This window comes from Lycorma delicatula, chromosome 2 (genome assembly GCF_047948215.1).
Source record: "Lycorma delicatula isolate Av1 chromosome 2, ASM4794821v1, whole genome shotgun sequence".
NCBI classification, from domain to species: Eukaryota; Metazoa; Arthropoda; class Insecta; order Hemiptera; family Fulgoridae; genus Lycorma; species Lycorma delicatula.
This window is the reverse complement of record NC_134456.1, coordinates 130,817,292-130,839,797: the sequence shown is the minus strand read 5'-3', so window position 1 is coordinate 130,839,797 and position 22,506 is coordinate 130,817,292. Positions and strand designations below refer to the sequence as shown.

General features: G+C 37.2%; 1 protein-coding gene across 1 annotated transcript in view; it reads left to right on the top strand.

Moving 5' to 3' along the window:
• The first annotated feature begins 6,989 nt into the window (after positions 1 to 6,989).
• Positions 6,990 to 22,506, top strand: part of Elp2 (elongator complex protein 2) — a 37,552-nt gene continuing 22,035 nt past the window's right edge. Inside the window, exons 1-5 of the mRNA XM_075356259.1 lie at positions 6,990 to 7,290; positions 9,808 to 9,997; positions 11,216 to 11,332; positions 13,394 to 13,621; positions 21,782 to 22,000. Coding sequence (XP_075212374.1) covers positions 7,153 to 7,290; positions 9,808 to 9,997; positions 11,216 to 11,332; positions 13,394 to 13,621; positions 21,782 to 22,000 — 892 coding nt within the window. The 5' untranslated portion in view covers positions 6,990 to 7,152. The remainder of the gene's footprint in view (positions 7,291 to 9,807; positions 9,998 to 11,215; positions 11,333 to 13,393; positions 13,622 to 21,781; positions 22,001 to 22,506) is intronic.

Genomic DNA, 22,506 nt, shown 5'->3' with positions numbered 1-22,506 from the left:
ATGAATGACACTACGGATTCCATAAAAAGCAACAGCGGCCTTTTTTGCTGCATACTGTAGATGTTTCTTGAACCGAAAATTTTCATCAAGGATAACAACCAGGTATTTTTGAGCCGTAACGTACCGAATGGGGAGACCAGCCATCCGAACACGGGTTCGTCGGGAAGCAGCCAATCGACCCTTAAGCAACATCATTGTTGTTTTCTCTGGGCTGAAAATCATCGTACGTTAGAGACTCTACAGTCGGAGTGTCTCACAAGCATGAGCATCGGAACTCTACTTCATTACGCAAATTCATTTAATCAGTAGCAGCGAGTCGTCAGCATAAGCGGCAACATGATAACCACATGGCAGCCTCAAACGCAACATGGAATCGAATTCTATAATCCAAAGAAGGGAACTCAGAACACTGCCCTGAGGGCATCCTTTAGTTAAGGTCTTATGAACGTCCAAGCCGCTGTCACGCAGGGAAACGGTCCGATGGCTGAAATAGCTTGAGAACACTTCTAGTTCATTTCGTGTACACTTACGCTTCTGCATTTGAAACAGGGCAGAGGGCCACCATAAGTTGTTAAATGCCCCGGATATGTCCAGAAAAATCCCTAATATATATTTACATGGACTAGAGGAAGCTACATCCATAACCTTTAGTATGGCATCCTCAATGTTCTTCCCCAGTCGGAAACCATACTGGTTATCCATTAGCAAATGATCAGTAGCCAATCTAACATTAATATGCAAGTATAGGACCTTCTCAAAAACTTTGCTAATCACGGGCAAGAACGTTAGTGGTCAGTAAGAAGAACAGCAGGATCTTTGTCGCTACCTTTGAACACCAAGTCTCCACGCTTCCAACACGCCGGAAAGTAGCCGACGAAGAGCAACCTACTATATATTCTAGTTAGCAGACCAAGGACTACTGGAAGCGCTCGGACGAGGAGCTCCACTGTGATATAATCATATCCCGGGGCCTTGTGCCCTGCCATACTACAGATCACCTGACGCACCTCCACCTCAGTGATCTCAGAAGATTGTAAGTCGGTTTCGAAAATCGCGACTTCCCGCCTGACAAGCTGCTGGTATGAAACCTCACCTACCATAGTGTTATCCGGGAGCGAATCATTCAGTTAAATATTAAGGACACGGTCCTTATCAATTACATCACCCTTCGCGGGTTGACAAAGCTGACAAGAGGAGATCTTTCCTGCGCTTATGTCCAAGGGCTCTATACACAACGCCCCAAAGGTCTCTATTCCCTTTCTCCTGAACGAAGGAGCGCCAGGAATTACGCTTGGACGACCTAATGCTATGAAAGTACCTAGCCCTCCTTCTGCAGTAATCCGTAATTAGTGCCGCACGTGATCGGGATCACCCTCTCATTGCCCAACCCCTTCTGAGGTGATTCACAGACTGATTCATTGCTGTCAGATTCCGAGACTATCAACCGGATATACGTTCCCGGCCAGTGTCTCTAGGAACGCGGCTTCAGCCGCTGCTACGACCGCAGAAGTGAAATTTTCTGCCAGGACATCTAATGGCAGGCCGTCAAGGTCTAGAGAAAAAATCTCTCCAAGAAAGAGGAGAATTTCGGCCAGTCCGCCTTCCTATGCAAGAAGCGCCCCCGGTTAATAGGAAAGTGTCCCTCATGGCCATCGCGCAGCTCATCCGCTATTTCAAAAAGTATCAACCAATGATCGCTAGAACAGTCGTCGACCACAAACAAGTCACGGACCCTGCCGGGTGATGTCAATATTTGTACCTGAAAAGGCCCTTCATCCGTTAATCTTACCGACATAAGTGGCTAACTGATCTGCAACATTAAAGACCTCAAAATTGTGCTGCGTTATGTCTTAATGCTGTGCATTAAGTCAATTAAGTCACCGCTATGATCAGTGATCCCACTGTGCCAAAAAATCCCACCTTTGGCACTGGAAAACAGTATGTTCTGCGGTATCCCGCTCTCCAGAATACTGGCAGCTTTCAGACGACCGTCTCCTCCTGCCGCATAGGTAGGAGGAGCTACTATGCTCCGATAAAAATTGGGTTAGCTGAAACGTGATTTCCCCGTGCTATTTTCTTCTTTGTCTAGAGACCCACCTCTGATCCAGTCCATCTCTCCTGCCAACGCTCTGCCGTCTCCTTCCTGACCATGCTCTTTGTCACCCCTTCTCTTCTTCGTACCCGTTCTTCCGCCAAGAGCTCCATAGGGGAGAGCGAGGCAATCACCACAACTGAGACCGTTCGGTAAGCCCTAGCAACGCCAGTCGGCGCTGCAGCCCCGCAAACCTCCAAATGGCCACTTTCGTACCCAACGCCCTCCTTCATACTGGAACGGCATACAAGGCAACGGATCGAGCCACCGTGGCCAGCATACTCCTCGTTGATGAGCTCGGCCCGCCAACCTTGCTCATGAGCCTTAAGACAGCCGACACTGTTCTAAGTGCCTTGTCGACTGCCTCCGTGACATGATATTGAAAAGCTCCGGGAGCCAAATACGTGGGGGTATTTGGCTCTACTAACCGGTTCGATAACGACCCCCCTTACCTGTAGCCTAATGGTGGAGAGTCGCCTTCTGCCTTCTCCCGGCCACCTCCAGCAGCCTCGTTTTCTCTGTAGCGAGGCTAAAGCCGTGGCCCGCCAACGATCTGTCGAACAATAGGATGGCCGATTCATCTTTCCTGATTATATTCTGTCCTGACAATTAAAAGAGGTCATCGGAAACACCGGTAATCGAAACTCCCTCAGGATAAAGAACCTGAAGACGCCATCATATGCTAGGTTCCACAGGATCAGTCCAATTACCGAACCCTGCGGGACACCACGCTCCATGTTGGTCGTAACTTCCGTACCCTTTGCATGACCAACTCATATAAATAGTCCTGAAGAACTCGCACAAGATACGGGTTCATATCTCTCCAAATCAACTAAACCATGATGCATCCAAACGGTAGTGAATTGAATGCATTCTTCACATCCTACATCACCACCGCCGGGACGCACCTCGTCCTTCAAGAACCCGCTGCGGCCTCATCAACAATCCTCATCACCCTAGCTATGGGATCCTTCGTTGTCATCCTCTCCTGAAACCATATTGACATTCACTAAGGCCTCCCTTCCGTTCTACTTCCTCAGTTTTTAGCCTTCAGCCTCTATGCCGCCTGTCGCAGTTCGCCCATTGTGAATACAGGGATATCCACTGCAGATATCTTACTATAGATGGGACGGTTACCTCTAGGGAACAAATCATCAGTTTGGTTCCTAAGAACCTCCTGGGCAAGAACAGATAACGTCCTACCAAATCTACCAGTTATGATTTGGAAAGCGTCACTCCATATGTCATCCTCCAGCCTGTCCAGGATCTCTCTCCACTTCCTCTTCTTACTGTCTAATATTTCACACCTAATACAGCACCTTCTCGCTTTCGCCACCCAATCAATACACACTCTTTCTTTGCAGACTTCTATGGTCCAGGTACTCTTCTGTTGCCTTTGATACCACCTTCGTCAGGTAGCTGTGGTACCTGGTCAGTAGTGCAGCTGTGAAAATGTCCAGTTGACATTTTCCAGTTGACCAAGGCACTCTTTAGTAACTTCTTAAGCCTAGCTAGGCCCTCTTTTGAACATAATCTCCTATTGTCAGCCGCCACGCTATAATACACACCGTCTCCAATCTCATACCAAACAAAGAAATTGTCACTCAACAACCCCTCTTCAGTGAACACCTCCCACCTCTACGACCCCTCTGCCAACCTCGGCGAGACAAACATGACATCCACAAATGAGCATCCATTTACCTTCACCAGAGTAGGTGCTGTCCTGTTATTGAGCACCGCCAAACCCAACTCGGCTATATACTCCTCCAGAATCCACCCTTTATGGACCGTGACATGTCCTCCCCATGTCACGTTCTTTGTGTCAAAATCACCATCCACAACTACATCCTTTCAAAGATGGTGAATCACACCGGCCAGATCCTCCAAGCATTGTTCATAATCATCCAGACCACGCGAATTCTTCTCCTGGCCACTAACACCGTCGCTAACACTGCTGACATTGCGACTGTGGCTCTCTTCGTGCCACCAAAGGCCGAGCATAAGGAGCTCACCCTCATATCCTCCATTTTTTCATTGTCGCCAATTGCCTCACTAATGGAGTTTAGAATCTCCACTTCTGTCACTTCCTCCTCAAGATCCTTAACAATAATGAGGCCTCTCCTACGCGACACACTTGTGATATTCATACCCTCTAGTTTACTCGACATCTTCTTCTGAACCTCTACAGCTTCTTCTTTGTTGACCCTCAATTTCATATGCAAAGATTCCCCACCACCTCTCCTAATGAGCAGTATGCCCCCACTCTCTTTCTTGATCACACCATTTTTTACTTTTTTGAGGAGGTACGCATACCTCCTCCGCCTTAACCACAAGTGTACTGGTGGGCTCCATCGACTGCTGTGGCCGTTTACTCACCACCCCATCCACTATCGCTTCGTTCAGATACACAACCCTATTACCACGCTCCTCCTACCATGGTACTCTAGCATTTTATTTTCTTAAGAAGTATACCTACCTTGTTCACCACTGAGCCATATCTAACTACGACATTAATCTCCTGAATTTTCTTTACAACTCTGTGTAAGTCCTCTGCAACTACTTTTTCCCCAGCCCTAGTGCACACTACCACTTTGTACACCCTCTCCTGGATATCTTCCTCAATATCCCCTATCAACACCTCTGCTAGGCCTTGTTCCACTACCGGCTGACACCTCTTCAGCTTAGATTGCCTCACCAGCCTACACATGGTGATGACCCTATCCAGCAATTTCCTACCATGGCTTGTCCTGCCATCCTCCACTAGCTATGTCGTATGTGGCTAAAATATCACCACTGACCTTAACCCGCATCAAAGATTGGTTTCATCTATTTTTAATAAATCTATCTATCTATTTTTAATTTGTACAGTTTTTTAATAAATAAGAGGCTAATAAATCAGATGAAAATGTAAACAAAGGAAAACCAATCAGATCAATGCAAGATGGCCGCTGTCAAACACAACGACCAATCACAAAGGCCAATCATATTTAACAGCTAAATCATCTGCATTTTATTAAAAAAAAAACAAAAAAAACACCAAAACAAAAAGAAAAGCCACCAAGAAGGATGACTTACAGTAAATAAATTAAAACACCCAACTTTCTTATAGCCCAGATAGACTTAAGACTATGCAAACAAAAAAAGTCGAAATAACCAAATACACACAAAATAATATCCCTACCTAATGACCAAAAAATCCTTAGTTAGGTTATTTTTTTAAGTATATATGACCAAACAATCGTTTTTTGGTCATTTAGCGTTCTTTGCTATGTAAAAGCAAAGAACAAAATTCACAAATAGTAACACTGAAACCACACAACTAAGTATTCATTTTTTTGTTTTTTCTAACCTCCGAAACCACCGTTATGCATTGGTTCAGATGATGATATGAATGATTTATAGCGTATGAAAATGCCATGCCTGACCGGGATTCCAACTCGGAACCACCGGATTAAAGTCTGAGACGTTACCACTCGCGCCACGGAGGCCGGCAAACATATTCGTTAGGAGCCGAATAATAACACGACTTACCAATATGGCGTTGTGTGTCAAACCAATTTTATACGAACTATAATTACTTTTAATACGCGAAACCCTTTGCAATGATTGAATATTAACTTAAACCTCTTCAAAAATTATTCCTTTTGAACTAAGCCACATTTTGATATCATTGTTTTTCTATAACACGGCTGGAATTCTTTTCGTTTAATGATAAGAAGCGTTGTCGAAGACAATAACCGAATTCTCTTCCAAAGGACATAATAAACCGCTAAACTATTTCTAAATAATTCTAAAATCTAAAAAAATGTGTAGGCAGGCCACGTTTGGAATATGTAAAACAAATTGTTAGGGATGTAGATGTAGAGGGTATACTGAAATGAAACGACTAGCACTAGATAAGGAATCTTGGAGAGCTGCATCAAATCAGTCAAATGACTGAAGACAAAAAAAAAATTATCAAACCAGAGTAGAGAACTGTAATTTTAACACAAACTTTAGTTTATACAAAAGGACATTATTATTATTAGATTTATATGAAGGAGCTTTACAGTGGTTTGCATTTAATACATAATTTTTATGTATTATCATTTACTTAAGTTACTATTTCATGTGTTTTAAATTACTATTAATGAAACTAACACTTCTAATTTTTTATTTTATAATCTGATTTGTATGGTATTTTATAGGTCTCTGTATACTTTGCAGCTTTCCTGATTCAGGGCCTGTAGGGAGCTGTATCTCTTGTGGGTGTAACTGCATTTTTGGCTTGTTACATCATCCATGGATAGTAAGGGTAGGATGTGGTTTTAATTAAAACAAACTTCATAATGGTTTCTAAATTAATTTTTTTTTTATGTAATTTTACACACTGATTTTATCATATAAATTTTATAATTTTGTATCATTCATTAATCAAAATTTTACTATGGTTTCTCTTAAAACCTCCAGACCGATGCTTGGCCATTCCTCTTTTTATTTGTGGTGCAGCACTCAATTTATTCGACATGATCTTTATAATATATTACATATAATCAAAATAAATAGTTTTTGTATTTTTGTACGTATTAAATGCAAAGTATAGGTACATCTTTTTTTTTTTGTTTAGCTTCCAAGGTATTACTTAAGAGGATGATATGTATGAATGTTAACTCCGTCAACATTCATACATATCATGAATACAGACTCAGATTGACCATTCCTGAGAAGTGTGGTTAATTGAAACCCATCTACTATTCAAATCCGTATAAAAGCAACTGCCTTTAACAGGATTTGAACCTGACTCTCAACTTCGAAATCAGCTGATTTGCGATGACGAGTAGCCACTACACCAGCCCGGTGGACTATCGATACCTACTTCAATATGTAAATGCAATCTTTGTAGAGATCTTTCGATTGCAAAGATCGTAAAGTGTAACGAAAGGGTAGATTATCGATATTAGAAGAAAGTGTAAATAATGTAAATAACGTTCGTATTAAAACGATAAAGCATAAAGTAGTGTAAAAATATATGAGGAGTGTTGTTGTCTTAGTTTACAATCTAACAATTTTAACCTTCACCAATGATTGTAGAAGATTCTTATTTTCGAACCTGTTATGTATCGTGCGCTTGCAATGCTACACCACATGTGGTTGACTGGAATAATAATGGAATAATTTGCTACGGTGCTAGTAATGTTGTTGTTTTGTACAAACCTCAGGTAATTAATTAGCTTTAAATTAACTTTTAATTAATAAAACGCTTTATGTTTATCTGGCTGACAAACATAAATCAGCAAAGCGAGGTTATCATAACCTCAAAACTTAATTACGTTTATTTTCCGCCTTTTATATTTTTTATTTCTGTATGTTTTTAATTTTATGAAGGGGATCCCGTAATTATCCGATCTTCTAAATACTTTTCACTTGAAAATTACGCAACAGTAACCATTTTCTTATCTACATTTTCAGATTACTTTTCTTAACTTCACTGTTAATAGACATGTGCACACTATCTTTAGGTTATGTAGATCCGTGTCAGCTGTACACATTGGTAAGATTCTTCATTAGATTAATAAGGTAAATTTCTACTCTGCCAGATTGAGCTGACTATCAATAATAAATTTTTAATTTTATATTTAATAGCTTACTGTATCTATAATATTATACTAGTAATATTGAAGTTATTCTAAAAATTGATGCTAAAAAATTACATCATCGTTGACATCATTCTAAAAGTTCTCTTTATTCTGGAAATACTCTCAGTAACACCACATAGAAGTCTGTATCAATTAAAATATTTAATGAATCATTCAGTACTCTCTTGACCATCAGTAACTACTTTTTAGATCTTAGGAGAGCAGGTCTTTTCCTCTGGATTGATTATTACCTTAAAAAAATTAGCCAGGTCAACATATTCTACAGCTGTCAGTATCTGTTATGAATATGAACAAGAAGCTTTCATCCATGATTGATAACGTTCAGCGCAGATATCAGTATATTGCCGCATTTTATCAGTTGTCTGGACCTCAGAAACAGTTTTTTTTATTAAGGGTCCTATAATACTTTTTAGCTACTTATGTGAAGTCATGACTTAAAAATGTATGAATAAGGTGATTTTTCATGAAATTTGAGAAGTTTTATTGATAAGTGGGACGTTCCTCTTTGTTTCTTATTAACATCAACCAATCCTCTAGTTAGACTTAGAAACCACCTTAAAGCACTCCTCTCTTATTAGGAGATTACTCTCTAGATATTTTTTGAATGGTTATCAGAAATGATTTGCAATGTTTGAAAGGTAATACAAAATTAATTTGGAATTATGACACTGCAGATGACGGAGTGTGCCACTCTTTGCTTTGCCTTTTTGTTTCAGGATCATACTCAAATATCCAGGATTCATCACCTGTGATCACACGATTGAAGAATTCTTGGTCATTGTCAATCCTTTCAAGAAGATCAACACACATGTTTCTTCAATTGTCCTGTTCTGTGTGAGGTTTTTCGGCACCAATTTCACACAAACTTTTCGAATGTCCAAATCATCTGTCAAAATTTGATTTACGGTGAAAGTTTTTAAATTTAACTGTTCACTCATTAAACTTTTTGTTGAGGACCGTCCAAACGACGGTTTGATCTCACAAGAACGCTCAACGTTTTCGTAGATTTTGAAGTTGAAGTTCTCCCTGAGCGAGGTCGATCTTCAACGTGTTCTCGGCCTTCCAAAAATGATTTGTGCCAGTGGAAAACTTGTGCTTTTTATAAGTAATGTTCCCCATAGGCTTGTTTCAATTTTTCAAAGGTCGCACTCGTGGATTCCCCAAGTTTAACACAAAACTTGATTGCACAAGGTTGCTCTAAATTCCGATGCTCCATTTTCGTAGCACACAACAAAAACACAACTTCACTGATGGTGCTGTCAAAAATAATGTGTTGGCTGAACGGAGTTGAAACTTGTACTGAGCATGTAGAAGGGATGAACAAATCGGTCTATCATAGACCAGTAGACACAGTGTTGCCAGATCGCTCACAAAGTGTTACCAATCTTATTACTTTTCTCACACACCTCATAGTTTTTACAATTTTATTAATTTTTATTATTTTCACCAAACTAATTATCACTTAGGTTCTTCTGCTTCTGTTTAAATGTTTCATTTTGTTATGTTTTCTGCATTGATTTTTAGTAAACAAAATTATTTAAAACTGTTAACGTTTTTGTATAACACCAAACCAAATTAATCCATATGAGATTTTCTAAATTTGTATTAGAGAATGTTTTCATTCTCTAATGAATAAAATGGCTCTTGTAGCCATCTTCAATCTTCAATGATTGCTGTTGCTGTTCTTACTTATAACCAACAACAATTTTGCTTTTTTTGGTGAGGTGAACGAAATTTTTGTTTACTGTGTTTATTTTCAGCCGTGGAATTTACAGCTAAATATATTTCATCTGTAACTGATGCGGAGTACAGTAACGACAGTTCCAGTCGCGGAACATGGCCACCAGAATGACTTTAATTAGTATGATCTAATTTTGTAAACATTGTATTTATAAATTTTAGTCTTTCATTTACAAAGTTAACATTTTTAGATAACTTTAGTTTGTGTTGTATATTTATATTCTACTTTTCAAAAATTAAATTTTTTTGGATTAAGGTATTTTTATTTATCTAAATTAAATGCCTTTGGCTTTTTTCAAAATGTTGTACATTTGAGTGATTACCTTATTTTTTGTTTAGGATGATGGAGATGGTGGATATGCTATTACAACTCTATCTGGTCATAAAGGAAGAGTTAATTGTACGAAATGGGTAAAAAATTGTGAATATGGACAAAAAGTGGAATTGGTCTCTGGTTCCTCTGATAATACTGCAATTGTATGGTCATCAGATAATGATGGAGATTATTTCCAGACCTCAGTGTTAACAGGTTGTTAGCTGTCAAGAGTTTTTTCCTTTCTTCAACTCAATTCTTTATTATTTGACCACGTTTGCCAGTTACTTCTATGCTAAAAATTCAAGATCATCAGTTTTTTGTTTGCTTCCATTTAGAAAAGGACTTTTCATCCATTGTATATATGTCAATTTTTACTTTTATAAGCATTTATTCAGTACAGTATCTCAGTATAACATTTGTAGAGACTTGGAATAATAGTTTGTTCTCAAGAAAGTCTATTCTACATTTTAGTACCACATATTTATTTGTTGTTAACTTTGGGTCTAAATAGCAAAAATACAGCCTATAAATATCTGTGATATCCTTAGCCTTGGAAATATTATCAGGGCTCAATTTTTTATGCATATTATGTGTTACACAGCAGTATTTATTTATTTTTTTAAATTATGCCTACTATTTATTGCTTTATTGTTATTTTCTTATGTTCTTAACAATTTTATTTATATTACTTATATTATATTTATATTACAATTAAATTTATATTACTTATATTGGGGGAAATGTTAAACAAATTTTTTTCTGAAATCAAAGTTTCTCAGTATCTATAATCGTTTCAAGTTTGAGACTGTAGTTGAAGTTATGTAATAAGTTATATTGAAGCTTGTGAGATTAAAACAGAGTAATATGGAATGGAAAATTGTATCAAACCATAACAATAGTAGTAGTTTTTAAAATTTCCTGCATCGCATGGTAACTGTTTAAATGGAACTTGTACTACTATAAAAAGTTTTACAGTTGTAAATATTTCTGTAAATTAAAGTAATACATTCTATGTATTATTTGCAGTGCAATCTTTATTGAATAAATCTATTCATTTGCATGTTTTATGTACTTCAAAAATTTTCATGTTATTTTAATATTTCATCCTATGTTAATTATGGTCATGTTTTCTGTTATATTGAAAAATCATTTACTTTTATAATTAGGTATTGAAGTGCTTTTTTGTAATTCCTCAGTGAAATACTAGTTCAAAAGTGCTCTGAAAATTGGTAGTTGCTTTTAAATTGATTTTATGGTTTTAATGTAATAACATTTTTTTGTTTTGCTACACTTTACAATACAGTGGGATGATGTTTGAAAATCTAATAATAAATTTGAATTTTTCATTAATTTCTAACATTATAAGTTAATATCAAAAATATTTAGAAAGATTAGTTTCTTTTTTGTTTATTTTGAATTCATTTTCAACAGGTCATGAAAATGCTATAACTGTTGTTGATGCAACATATAGAAAACTGAATCAGGAGGTGGAACTGGTGATATTAACTGCATCTGTTGACTCAACTGTTAGAATTTGGTTTCGTAAAGGTACTGAAGTGCAACAAGTTAGATTAATTATTTTAAATTTTATTTAAAAAAATCAATTTTTAAATAATTCCTGTGTAAGGCTTTTGAAGCAATTTTTTTCTCTTGTACCTTTTGTTTTAAATTTTCACTGCTTGTGTATATTTATGGTATTTAAGGCATGTTAAACTCTGATTAAACATCAAATATTTTTTTTTACTGTAACAATCTACTTGAATTATATCCTTGTTTCTTACCATTTTTTTTGTCGTAAAATCAGTCATATTTTCGCAATTTATGCCTCTGATGGGGAAAGGAATTTGTCATCTAACTACGTAACTTTAGTTGTATGGTATGCCATTTGAGTACCATCCAGGCTTTTTATCAGTGTGTATTAGTATTATGTAGTTGTTTAACTTTTGTATATCTTTAAAATAGATTTGTTAAAATTTTTAAGTTAGTTTGATTCTTGATTGGTTTTTAGTTTGGTATGTATTATCCATCCAAGTATTTGATGTTAATTAATTTACTTATTTCTTGTATAAGTGTAGGTACTAGACCCAATTACTGTTACCAATACCAATGATGATAATGAATTTTTTGCATCTAAAAGATGCCAAACTTGTCCACTTTTGCCCTATATACATATAAAGAATAATTAATTAAAAAAAATGTTGATTAGTCAGAACTTCAAATTCTCTATTCATATATATAATACTCATATATATATAATATTCATATCTACAATATTCATATAGATATGTATATATAAATGAATGTTTGTTTGTTTGTCCCATATGTGTTGTCCCATATCTATACCATTCATTCTATTGCGATGGAACTTTGGGGAGTTGTTTATACGCCCATGAAGGTTTCTGAATTAGTTTGGACCTGCTAGGTGATGCGTGGTCAAGATATTTCAAAAAATTATATTTATGGTCTGATTTGGCTCCTGTTCAGAATATCTATTAGTTACATGAAAAGAATATTTTTTCAAAAAATGGATCTGGTAGTGGCACCGGGTTGAGATATTTAAAAAAATTGTATTCATAGTCCGATTTGGCTCATATTCAAAATATATATTAGTTACATGAAAATAAATAATTTTGCAAAAGATCACTTGCTAGGTGGTGCTGGGGTTGAGATATTTGGAAAAATTGCATTTATGGTCTAATTTGGCCCATATTCAGCATGTATATTAGTTATGTGAAAAGAAATATTTTTGCAAAGAATGGAAAAAGGGAAATAGGAAGAAAGGAGAAAAGGGAAGAAGTGGAAAAAGGAATAAAAGGGAAGATGGGAAAAAGGGAAAGGTTAAATTTTGTGAAGTTCTGTAATGTTCAGTTTTTTAATGTTTTATCAAACTTTCATTTGTGTTCATTTAATCTATTTATATAATATATACATATACACTCAAATCTAGCAATGGCAAAACACTGCCAGGTCAGCTAGTATATATAATCATAGAGAGAGATAAAATCTTGTATTACATTTCCATTTCCATTTCTTGTATTACATTCGAGGCGGGTGCATTCGCATTACACATACAGTAACAATGGCTGTGTTGGTCGAATGATTAAAAAATTTATATTACATTCATGTTATACATGCATTTATAATCATTCTCACTCTATTTATCTGCAATATATATTTTTTATACTTTTAATTAAGTTAATATAGTTGGTGTTGAAAATAGTAAATTACTAAGTCATAAGTACTTATTTTCTGAACATACTATTTATTAGAATACTAGCTTACCTGGCAATGCTTCACCATTGCTAGATTTGAGTGTATGAATATATTTATATATATAAGATTTAGGACTAACAATTCATTAAATGAATAAAACCTTGTTTTACTCACCACCTACTTTACATTTGCTTTAACAACTGAATATAATAAATATATAGGTTGTTGGATGTTAAGTTTTACTTTAAATGCCAGATATATTTGTGTTATGTGTTTATGAAATATAAAGGTATGCTTTTTTCCCCAAGTATATTTTTACAAGTTTTTTATTTGTTATATTTATATAGTCTTAGTTCTGCAATGAAGTTAAAAATTTTGTCTATCCTTTTTTTTCAGATGCAGTTACATGTTTGCAAGTATTGCAGATACCATCAAATGGAATCTGTTTATCTATTGCTATTACTGTATTTAATGAAATAGACCAGGATCTCCTTTTAGCTTGTGGTTATGATGATAGTAAAGTAACTTTGTATTCACAATCACCTACTGATAGTTTGTTTGCTAAACAAGCTTCACTTACTGGCCATGAGGACTGGATACGTGCATTAGACTTTGTAGTAAATGGTAATATATATATTTATTGTCATCATTCTTGCTGAAACTATGTAAGCAGCTCATATCACATGAAAGTAGGATTAAAATTATTCATGACCCATATTGTGATAATAATAAAATTATTAGTACATTTTTTTATTTAGCTGAAATTTTTTCCCATGTATTATTTTAGACTACCAGTTTAAAGAGTATTGGATTTAATATGTAAATGACTACAAAATAAAGAGAAAAAATAACAGATTTAAGTACATGCATCACCCTCTTTTTTGTAATTCAAGCTAATAGTTGTTTGCAGCAAATTTGCAAATGCATGTAATGAATTTGACACCTGTTATAAATTGCACAAAGTATTTTCATAAGATTTCTATTCATGATTTTGTAATTTCTATTCATGATTGCTTGTAAATTGGAGTGCATGAATGATCTACTGAGCATAGTGGAGCTGGTTTGTTTAAATGACAGCCATCTTCCCACGATTGAAAGGTCATTCGTTGATTTACTTGACTCTCGTCAGTGCTGACCATGCGGGCAGATCGGTTTTTGGGAGGTCTCAGATGAGATCTCACTTATTGATCTCTGCATCCTCCTGTTTGAGTTTGATGCTGTGACCTTGGGGAGGGATAGTGACAACCAGGTGGTGGTATCTACTGAAGGTTGCATCACATTTAAGAATTTAATCACAACTAGGCTGTATCAAGAGGACGAGATGATGCCGGACATCCTGGTGGAGGCAGTCACAGAGATCTGTGAGATCGCTAGAGTTTTTCTTAAAAGACCAGCTGGAGTAAAGCGGATCATTTGAACTGGCTGAGTTGTGGAGGGCTTGTTGGTCAGCATGGCAGTGGTTGCAGAGGTTGAATCCCGGGATTGACCTGAATTGGAAGGAATAGGAGAGAGTTTCTTTTGTCAAGGCCAGGAGAGTTTATAAGCTCGCTATCATAAATCCAAAAGGGGTTGTTGGAGGCAGCTGTGCAAAGATATCGACATGAAGTCTGGAGTCAGGGATACCAGATCATGGCTAAGCCATTCAGGCGCAAACTACTTGATCCTGGTGGATGGTCAGCTCATAGTTGTGTGGCAGTATTCTTCCCAATAGCTGGTGACGTCAGGACATATTATTGAGGGCTCATTGCCTTATATTGTTAACGATAACAGATGGTTACCATACTATTTTCACGAAAGGCAATCTTGGTGATTGCAGGCATGAAACTGAGATTTGATTGTGTCTAAGACAATAGCATTGAGTTGCTAAGAAGTCCAGTGTGTTGACTTCAGATAAATTTTGAGAGATTGAACAATATGGCAATGCCTTATGGCAGGCTAGGTGGGATGAGACAGTGGGTGGGCATTACATGCATGCTCTACTTCCAAATGTTGTTAGTTTGCTGGACATCTCTTGGGTACACCCTAATAAATATATGATGCAGTTTCTTACCGGCCATGGTGCTTTCAGGGATAGATTGCAGAAATTTGGCTTTCTTGATTCTGGGATGTGTTCTAAGTGAGGACAGCTGGATGATGCTTAGCATGTCCTTTATGTATGTGTGGATGTGTGTGGAGATTATCAGTCAGCTTGATCTTCTCCAGTTGGCGTTGGTTCTCCATGTAAACTGGAGAAGCCGGGTTGAATGGGCAATTGTAAAGAATTTCATAGTCTGCTTAGCAAAAGAAAGGATTACTGCAGGAATATAGAGCTCCACTTGGATTTTCCCTAACTTTTACTTTTGTTATTGTTCTGTTTTCAGTTATGTTTCGTTTTGTTTTAGTGTTGTTGTGGTATTCGTGTTTTTGTTTTCTGTTGTGTGTTAAACTCACTTATACCTCTTATTCGGATAGGTAGTTCACTTCCTTCATTGTCATTTTAGTTTAGTCCATTTAGTCTTGTTTAAGACTTGGTTGATGTGTTTTGTTTCAATTCTCCATAGATAGCAGTACATCGACAGGAATGTCACTTGTGGCAGTCACATTGTGGCTGAGGTGGACTGAAATATGTCATAAGGCAAGATTTTGAATTCGACCTCCAGTAAAGCCCATAAGGGCTAGCTATGAAGTGGGTGGTGGAAGATGTCTTCCCCTATGGGGTCAAAATTAGAAGAGAGGAGATTGTTGTCAATGACATTCCTTGGTTCAGTGTGGAGTTGATTGCTATCAGCTAGAGATTGAAGTCCGGGAAGAGTTCTGGGCCTAATGGTCTTTAAGTTGAAGTGAGCAGGATTGTGGTTGACACAGTACCGTGTAGGATACTAGATTTGGATGTAGTTCAAACTATATCCTGATCAATGAACAGATATCAGAGGTCTGAGCAGAGTGTGATAGGCAGGAGTAATGAAGCCATTGAGTTAGCGGTTAGCTACTCTCTGAAGTTCTGGAACTGGCCCTAGAGAAGATCAAGGTGTTGATCATTGGATCATTGCAGGAAAGCAGAGATTGGGCCCTATTGCCTTTCAGGTGTAGAGTGTTTCTGTACTTCCCAAAATTTTGGTGAAGTGCTTTGAGGTATCGTCGCTGGACAGAAAGGGTTTGTTTTGGAGACTTACATTGGAAGCCGTGATGAGAACAGAGAAGATGATGACCATGCTGAGTAGGTTTCTCAGCAGTCTTCATCGTCCTAGGTCGTTTACGGGATGTTTATTCAAGCATCATAAACTCAATAATGCTGTATGGAGCTCCTGCTTGGATAAGGACCCTGACCACTGATCATGCCAGGCTGACCCTAGAGAAAGTTCAGAGAAAGATATCCCTGAGAGTCTGCTTAGAGTACAAGACTATTTCATTGGAGGCTGTGTTTGTTTTTGCCAGTACGTTGCCAATGGATCTGTTGTTTAGATTCAGGGATGACTGCTATCATGGGAAGAATAGAACCCTGTTCTATGATACTCTTCTTAATCAGTGGCAGACATCATCGAAGAGAACCTGGACGTTCAGGGTAATTGATTGTGTCACACCATGGGTTGGTAGGGATTTTGGGGATTATTTCTTAACCCAGTTCCTCTCAGGTCATACCTGTTTGTCAGGTTTACCTGACAGCGAGGACAATTTATGTCCGTACTGCGACACCTTTGATGATGTTGAGCACGTTATTTTCATGTGCAATAGTTCTATGGATTTAAGGGTATGGCGAGTGACAGTGATAGGCCCTCTAGATGTGAATAATATTGTTAGTGTCATGCTCGACTCCGTCAAAAAGTGGAACGCTGTTTTTGAGATGGTGAGAATCATTATTGCAGAAAAGGTAGCTGAAGGATAATATAAGGGGGACTGTTTGCAGGACTAGGAGCACCTGTCCACTTATCAATGTGGGTGTACATTCTCTGTTGATTGCTGTGAAACTCCTGTGAGTTCTTGCCATCTCTTTCTGACTGACAACCATGGTGATGAGCATCATCACAAGGGGGAGGCAAATATGGGATGAATAGACAGCCTGCAGTGGGTAGGATGTGTTTTGTCTGCATCTGGTTGCGGTTGAGCATTTCTCCATTGATCCCCTTAGGACTTCACTGTTTTGCTGTCTCCTTCTGGAAGGTAAATAAGCTATTGACGTCAGAATGAAAGTAGGAGATTGAAGACCAGGGACTTAAGTCTTGGCAGGTCAGATGGGACGAATCCTCCACAGGTTGCTACACGCATGGTATATTTCCTATAGCATCTGATTTAGGTGCGATTGGATGGGTCTCCCCCAGTCGGTATACCACAGTTTCTCTCTGGATATAGTGCCTTTCGGACGAGTTTGGCTAGATTTCGCTTTGTGGATTCGAGTCAATGCCCGGATTGTGGGACTGATGATACAGTGGACCACTTCCTTTACATCTTTCCCCGATACGAGGTCAAATGTTGATGAGCTGTTGGGCAACTTGAGAAATACATTTCTTTCTGGATCTCTATATTAACTACATGATCTGCGAGGAGTGGCTGATTTTCTTCACGCCCTTGTGATGTGTAGGTCTGCAGAGGGAGTTTAATCGAGGTACTCGATCGTGGTAGGATACCGGGAGGCTAGAGTTCCGGCTTAGGCATTGGATTGGTTGGAGGTAGGCGCATTGGCATCATGCCACGGTTACATTGGTATTGTTTGTGATTCGCATTGGGGCTTCCACTAGTGGGGATGGCCGCGCTGCAAGGGTATGTTAACCAGTCCTACTGGGGCGTGGCTTCCCTCTGCCAGTGGCGATCATGATTATGGCTTGGTAATGCCATATGAGACATCATGATAAAACTGGTGGTAGTGCGGGGTTTGTCCCCAGCTCCCGCGTGGACCGGAATGAGGTTGTGTTCCCCTTGTTAGGTGACCTAAATTGGTCAACTTAATTGGGTGTAGGTCTGAATTTCTATGTTCGTAAGACATAATTTTGATTGGTATGAGTCTAGCACTGATTTCACTTTAAACTCATTCGATCTCTGAGGCATTCACAGTCACAAACAGTGTTGTCAAATCTTTACTAGGCATGGGGTTCGCGCTTCCGCGGTTTCAATCAGTTAGTTTGAGGGAATCATGTTAGGTTGGATGTAAAGATGTCCATTTGAGGCCTACATGAAGGCTAAATTTGATCTGTATTTTACTGATGCAAATATCTGCCAAGGCATTTACATCAGTGGCATCCCGATCGAGGCCTGGCTGATGACTGTCAGATGTAGTCAGTTAACGGGTCTAAAGACGTCCTCCGGTAAAGCCCTTCAGGGCTTAGAACAGAGGGGGTGGTGTGGCGGCCAGTAACGTCACAAGATAGGTGTCTCTCCCCCTACGAGGTTGGGATGTTTCCTTCTGGAAGTTGATCCTGCAAGTTACACCAGAGGTTTTGTTATACTTCTTTGCTAGCCTGGTTTTTGCCAAGGAGAAGGGGTTTTAGTTAATGAGTGTCCAACACCATCTGTGTGGGCAGACGGTGGCTGGTAGAGCTTTCCCCTCCCCTGACATAAGAAAAAAATATATATATAATGCAGAGTAAATAGAATTAATTTTTGCATTTTAGAATATGAAGTAATTTAATTATATCTCACTTTTATAATATTTATTTATTTAATTTTTTCTTTAGAAAAATTTAACAATTTTTGTTATCCTCTTTTTCTTATATGAACAGAAACCATTCAATTTATCATTAATCATTAGTCTGTATTTCATTTTATCATTTCATGCTATGTGTTTTGTCTTTATTATATAAATTAATTTGTTGTCCAATCTTATTTGTGGTGTAAAAAATTAAAACTAAGATGAGTTATGAACTTTTCTCATGAAGTAAGTAGAAGTACTGCTATGGGTTTTTCAAGTATAATATTTGCAAAACAATAATATATACTCAAAAACTAATCAAACATTTTGAATTGCACACAAATGGGGATTATTAGTGTTATGTGGTTTGTACCTTTGTGTGGTGCAAAATATTACACATCTTTCCTGTTTTGAGATTTATTAATTGTATAGTTAAAACTTTATGTTGTTGGTGTCACTTAATGATTTTTACCATGAATTATTTGTTAAATGAGTGTGGAATTTTGTATAAAACTTCCACACTCAAATTTAACTAAAATATATTTAGTTAAATTTATGCTACAGATATTTTATGATTAGTTTTAATGATCTAAAGAAAAAAACTATAAATCAGTTGATAGAAAGATCAATTGACTTGATTATCCTTATTCAGGAAGTCGTACATCAACAGATGTGACTCATGTCATTTAATGATTGAACTTGTGTATTCCAGTCATTGCTTGACTACAAGAATGAGTATAATTTTTTTTTTTAACTGGCTTATGGTGTGATATTCTAACGAATAAACTGGAGAGAATATCAGGAGGAAGAAAGAGGCTCAAATTTTGGCAAGGCAAGTTTTGATTGCATCTAGGCATTTCCCATTAATGCCCATCAGGGATAGGAATGGAAATAGAAATGGAATAGAGATAGGAATGGGGGATAGCGACCGGAAACATCACAAGGCGTCTTCCCCTATGGAGTTGGGATGCACCCAGGCATTGAATTCACTAAGGGTACAAGATGTAAATTCTGTTTTTGCAAACAACATTTCTTGTGGTATGTTTATTTGCTGAATTCGCCTCAAATATTATGAGACATTTAATCACAAATAGCTCACTTAAAATGTAGAACTAGGCATGGGGTTCATGCTTCTGCGAACTTGGTTAGCTAGTTCAGAGGGCAACAAAGTAGGACAGTCAAGATGTCCAAAAGAAGCCTGCAATGAAGGCAAAGGCTGAGTCAAAATTCACTGATGCAAATGTCAACCAAGGCATTTACATCGGTGGTATCTCAACAAGGCCTGGCTGATTACTGTGAGATGTAATCAGCAAGAGGGTCAAAAGACCACCTCCGTTAAAACTCATCAGGGCTAGGAATGGGGAAGGGCTGGTGTGGTGACCAGAATCATCACAAGGCAGGTATCTTCCCTTATAGGAGTTTGGATGCACCCAGGGATTCAGCAGTATTGATCTGTGAGTTCTTGCAAAAGATAAGATGTTCTTTCACAGTCTTCATGTTCTCCCAACTTGCCCTCTGCACAATATTTTTTTTTCCTTAACTCAGTTTTAACATATCCAGGCCACAGATTTGACTTTAATGAGATTAAAAGAAATTTTCAAATGATACTAAAGTAATTTTAATAAAACGTTTTTTGACTGCTTCTTGAAGTGAAAAACTTTGTTGCAGTAAGTGTATTGATAAAGAGAGATGGATCTATGTTGATGGTGACAAAGCTCACAGCTTCCAGCTGAGTCAAAAAAAAAAAATTATAATAATAACTGTTCCTTTTAGTTTTTAATGCATCTTCATATACAGGGGGCTTCCAGGTCAATTGGAGACTATTAATTTTTAATAAATGTAGAACACACTTATAGTAAAAAATTTTTTTACTATTTATCCCAGCATTTTACTAGTGCTTGGATACCACAGTGTAGAAAGATTTGTTGTTACGTCGAAACCAAGGTAGGACTCATTGCTTCACTTCATCATTGTTGTTGAAATGCTGGCCTCCCAGGAACAATTTCAAGGACTCAAACAGGTGAAAATCGCTGGGTCGAGTCCAGACTGTACAGAGGATGTGTAAATAACTTCCAGCCAAGATCTCTTAGCATGCATGTGGTGGGCTGTATGCAATCGTACATTGTCCTGCAGAAACAGAACGCCTTTAGTGATTGGACCAGGCTGTTTTTTCTTGAGAGTATTGTGCATATCTTGAAGAACTTTGCAGAAGTACTCACTGTTAATATTGATTCCATGAGGTAGAAAATCAACTGAATAATGCCAGTTTTATCCCAAAAAACTGAGGCTTTAACTTTGGTGGCCCCAAACCACCTCGAAACCAAGATCATCACTCACTGAGGTTTGGCCTTCTGTAAAACATTTGCACCTCTCAAATGTTTTACTGTGACTAAGGGTCTCATCACATTACTGTCCAAGGAATCATGAATAAATTTTACTAGGTCTTACACCTTCATTCATGAGAAATCTCGTACGTGCTGTACCACATATCCATTCATTAAATTAGATCAGTGTTCTTTATGACTGACTGTTGTTTAACATTACTTCATGCCAGTGCGCCATGCGGTAATAACTGACACTTGTACCTTATGTGTACAGCCAACAGAATGTGCAGGAATCTCCATTTACATTCTAGTTTAGCAGAAGTCCTGGATCGACATGAACATCTCTTGTAGTTAAAATCTAGTAGTTCAGTCTTGTTGGGCATGCACTCTGTTCAGATCATCTTAAGTCCAGATTAACCAGATGTTACCTTTGATAACCATGTCTGTCATTCATCCACAATATTTCTTTTTGACCTAGTAGAACAAATATTTAAAGTAAATCTTGATTTTTTTGTTATTTTCCCCTTAGATTAATGTAGTTCCAAGTATGGCAATGAAAAATTTATGTTAGTTTAAGTAAATAAATCATTTTCAGAAATTGCATTATCCTCTGTTACAATGTACCAAACCTTTGTCTTTTAATGATCAAATTGAATTATTATATTCAAAAGCAAGTTATTCTTATACTTCCTTTTGTTATTTTTCTTCAGAATTGTTAGGAATTTCATATGACTGACTTAGACCAGTCCAGATTAACTAAAATTTCTCATTACTAGTCTGAAAGAAACTGATAAAAATATGTTTAAAGATTTAATTGCAGCTTAAGTTTAAAAAAAAAATTGTTTTAAAATTCTTTTTCAGATGATGATGAAATCATGTTAGCTAGTGCTTCTCAAGATTCAACTGTTAGGCTTTGGCGATTTTTATCTTCATTCATAATACATGACACTGAAATATTGCAACAGGAAAGACAGATCATCAAAGTTGGAAATAAGAATGCAGCTGCAATTCTTGAAGGAGTGTTGGCTGGCCATGAAGGATGGATTTATGGATTACATTGGCATCCTTCAGTTTTTACTGGTAACTGTATGATTGTAAACTTGAGTGAAATTTTATTTGGGAAATAAGATTTATATACATATGAAAGATTGTACTTCTGATTTTTACCTTCTTGACTGTTATAATATACATAAAAAAATCTGGCTCACAGATTTCTGTGCCATTTTAGCCCAAAGAAATTCTAAAATCTTTGTCATAAGATTCTGTATTTGTCCATTTGTGTATATGTGACATCTCTTTTATTCAGTTAATCCACTTTCAGAAATTTGATATGGGAGATATTTGGAGATTGAGTCTATTAATCTTATTTTGGTGTTATAACCTTATATAAGGAGGTTGGGCATGAATAAAGAAAATATTTTCCCTTTTAATTAAATAAATATTCATAATTTAATAATGAAGTGTTCATTATTGGGACTTCGTTTTATGATCTGTGCAAATTCCAGGGAAGTTCAGCACCTTTTTTCAACTATTATTTTTAGTCTACTTTAGAAAAATATTTATACTGATATTGTTATTTTTTCAGT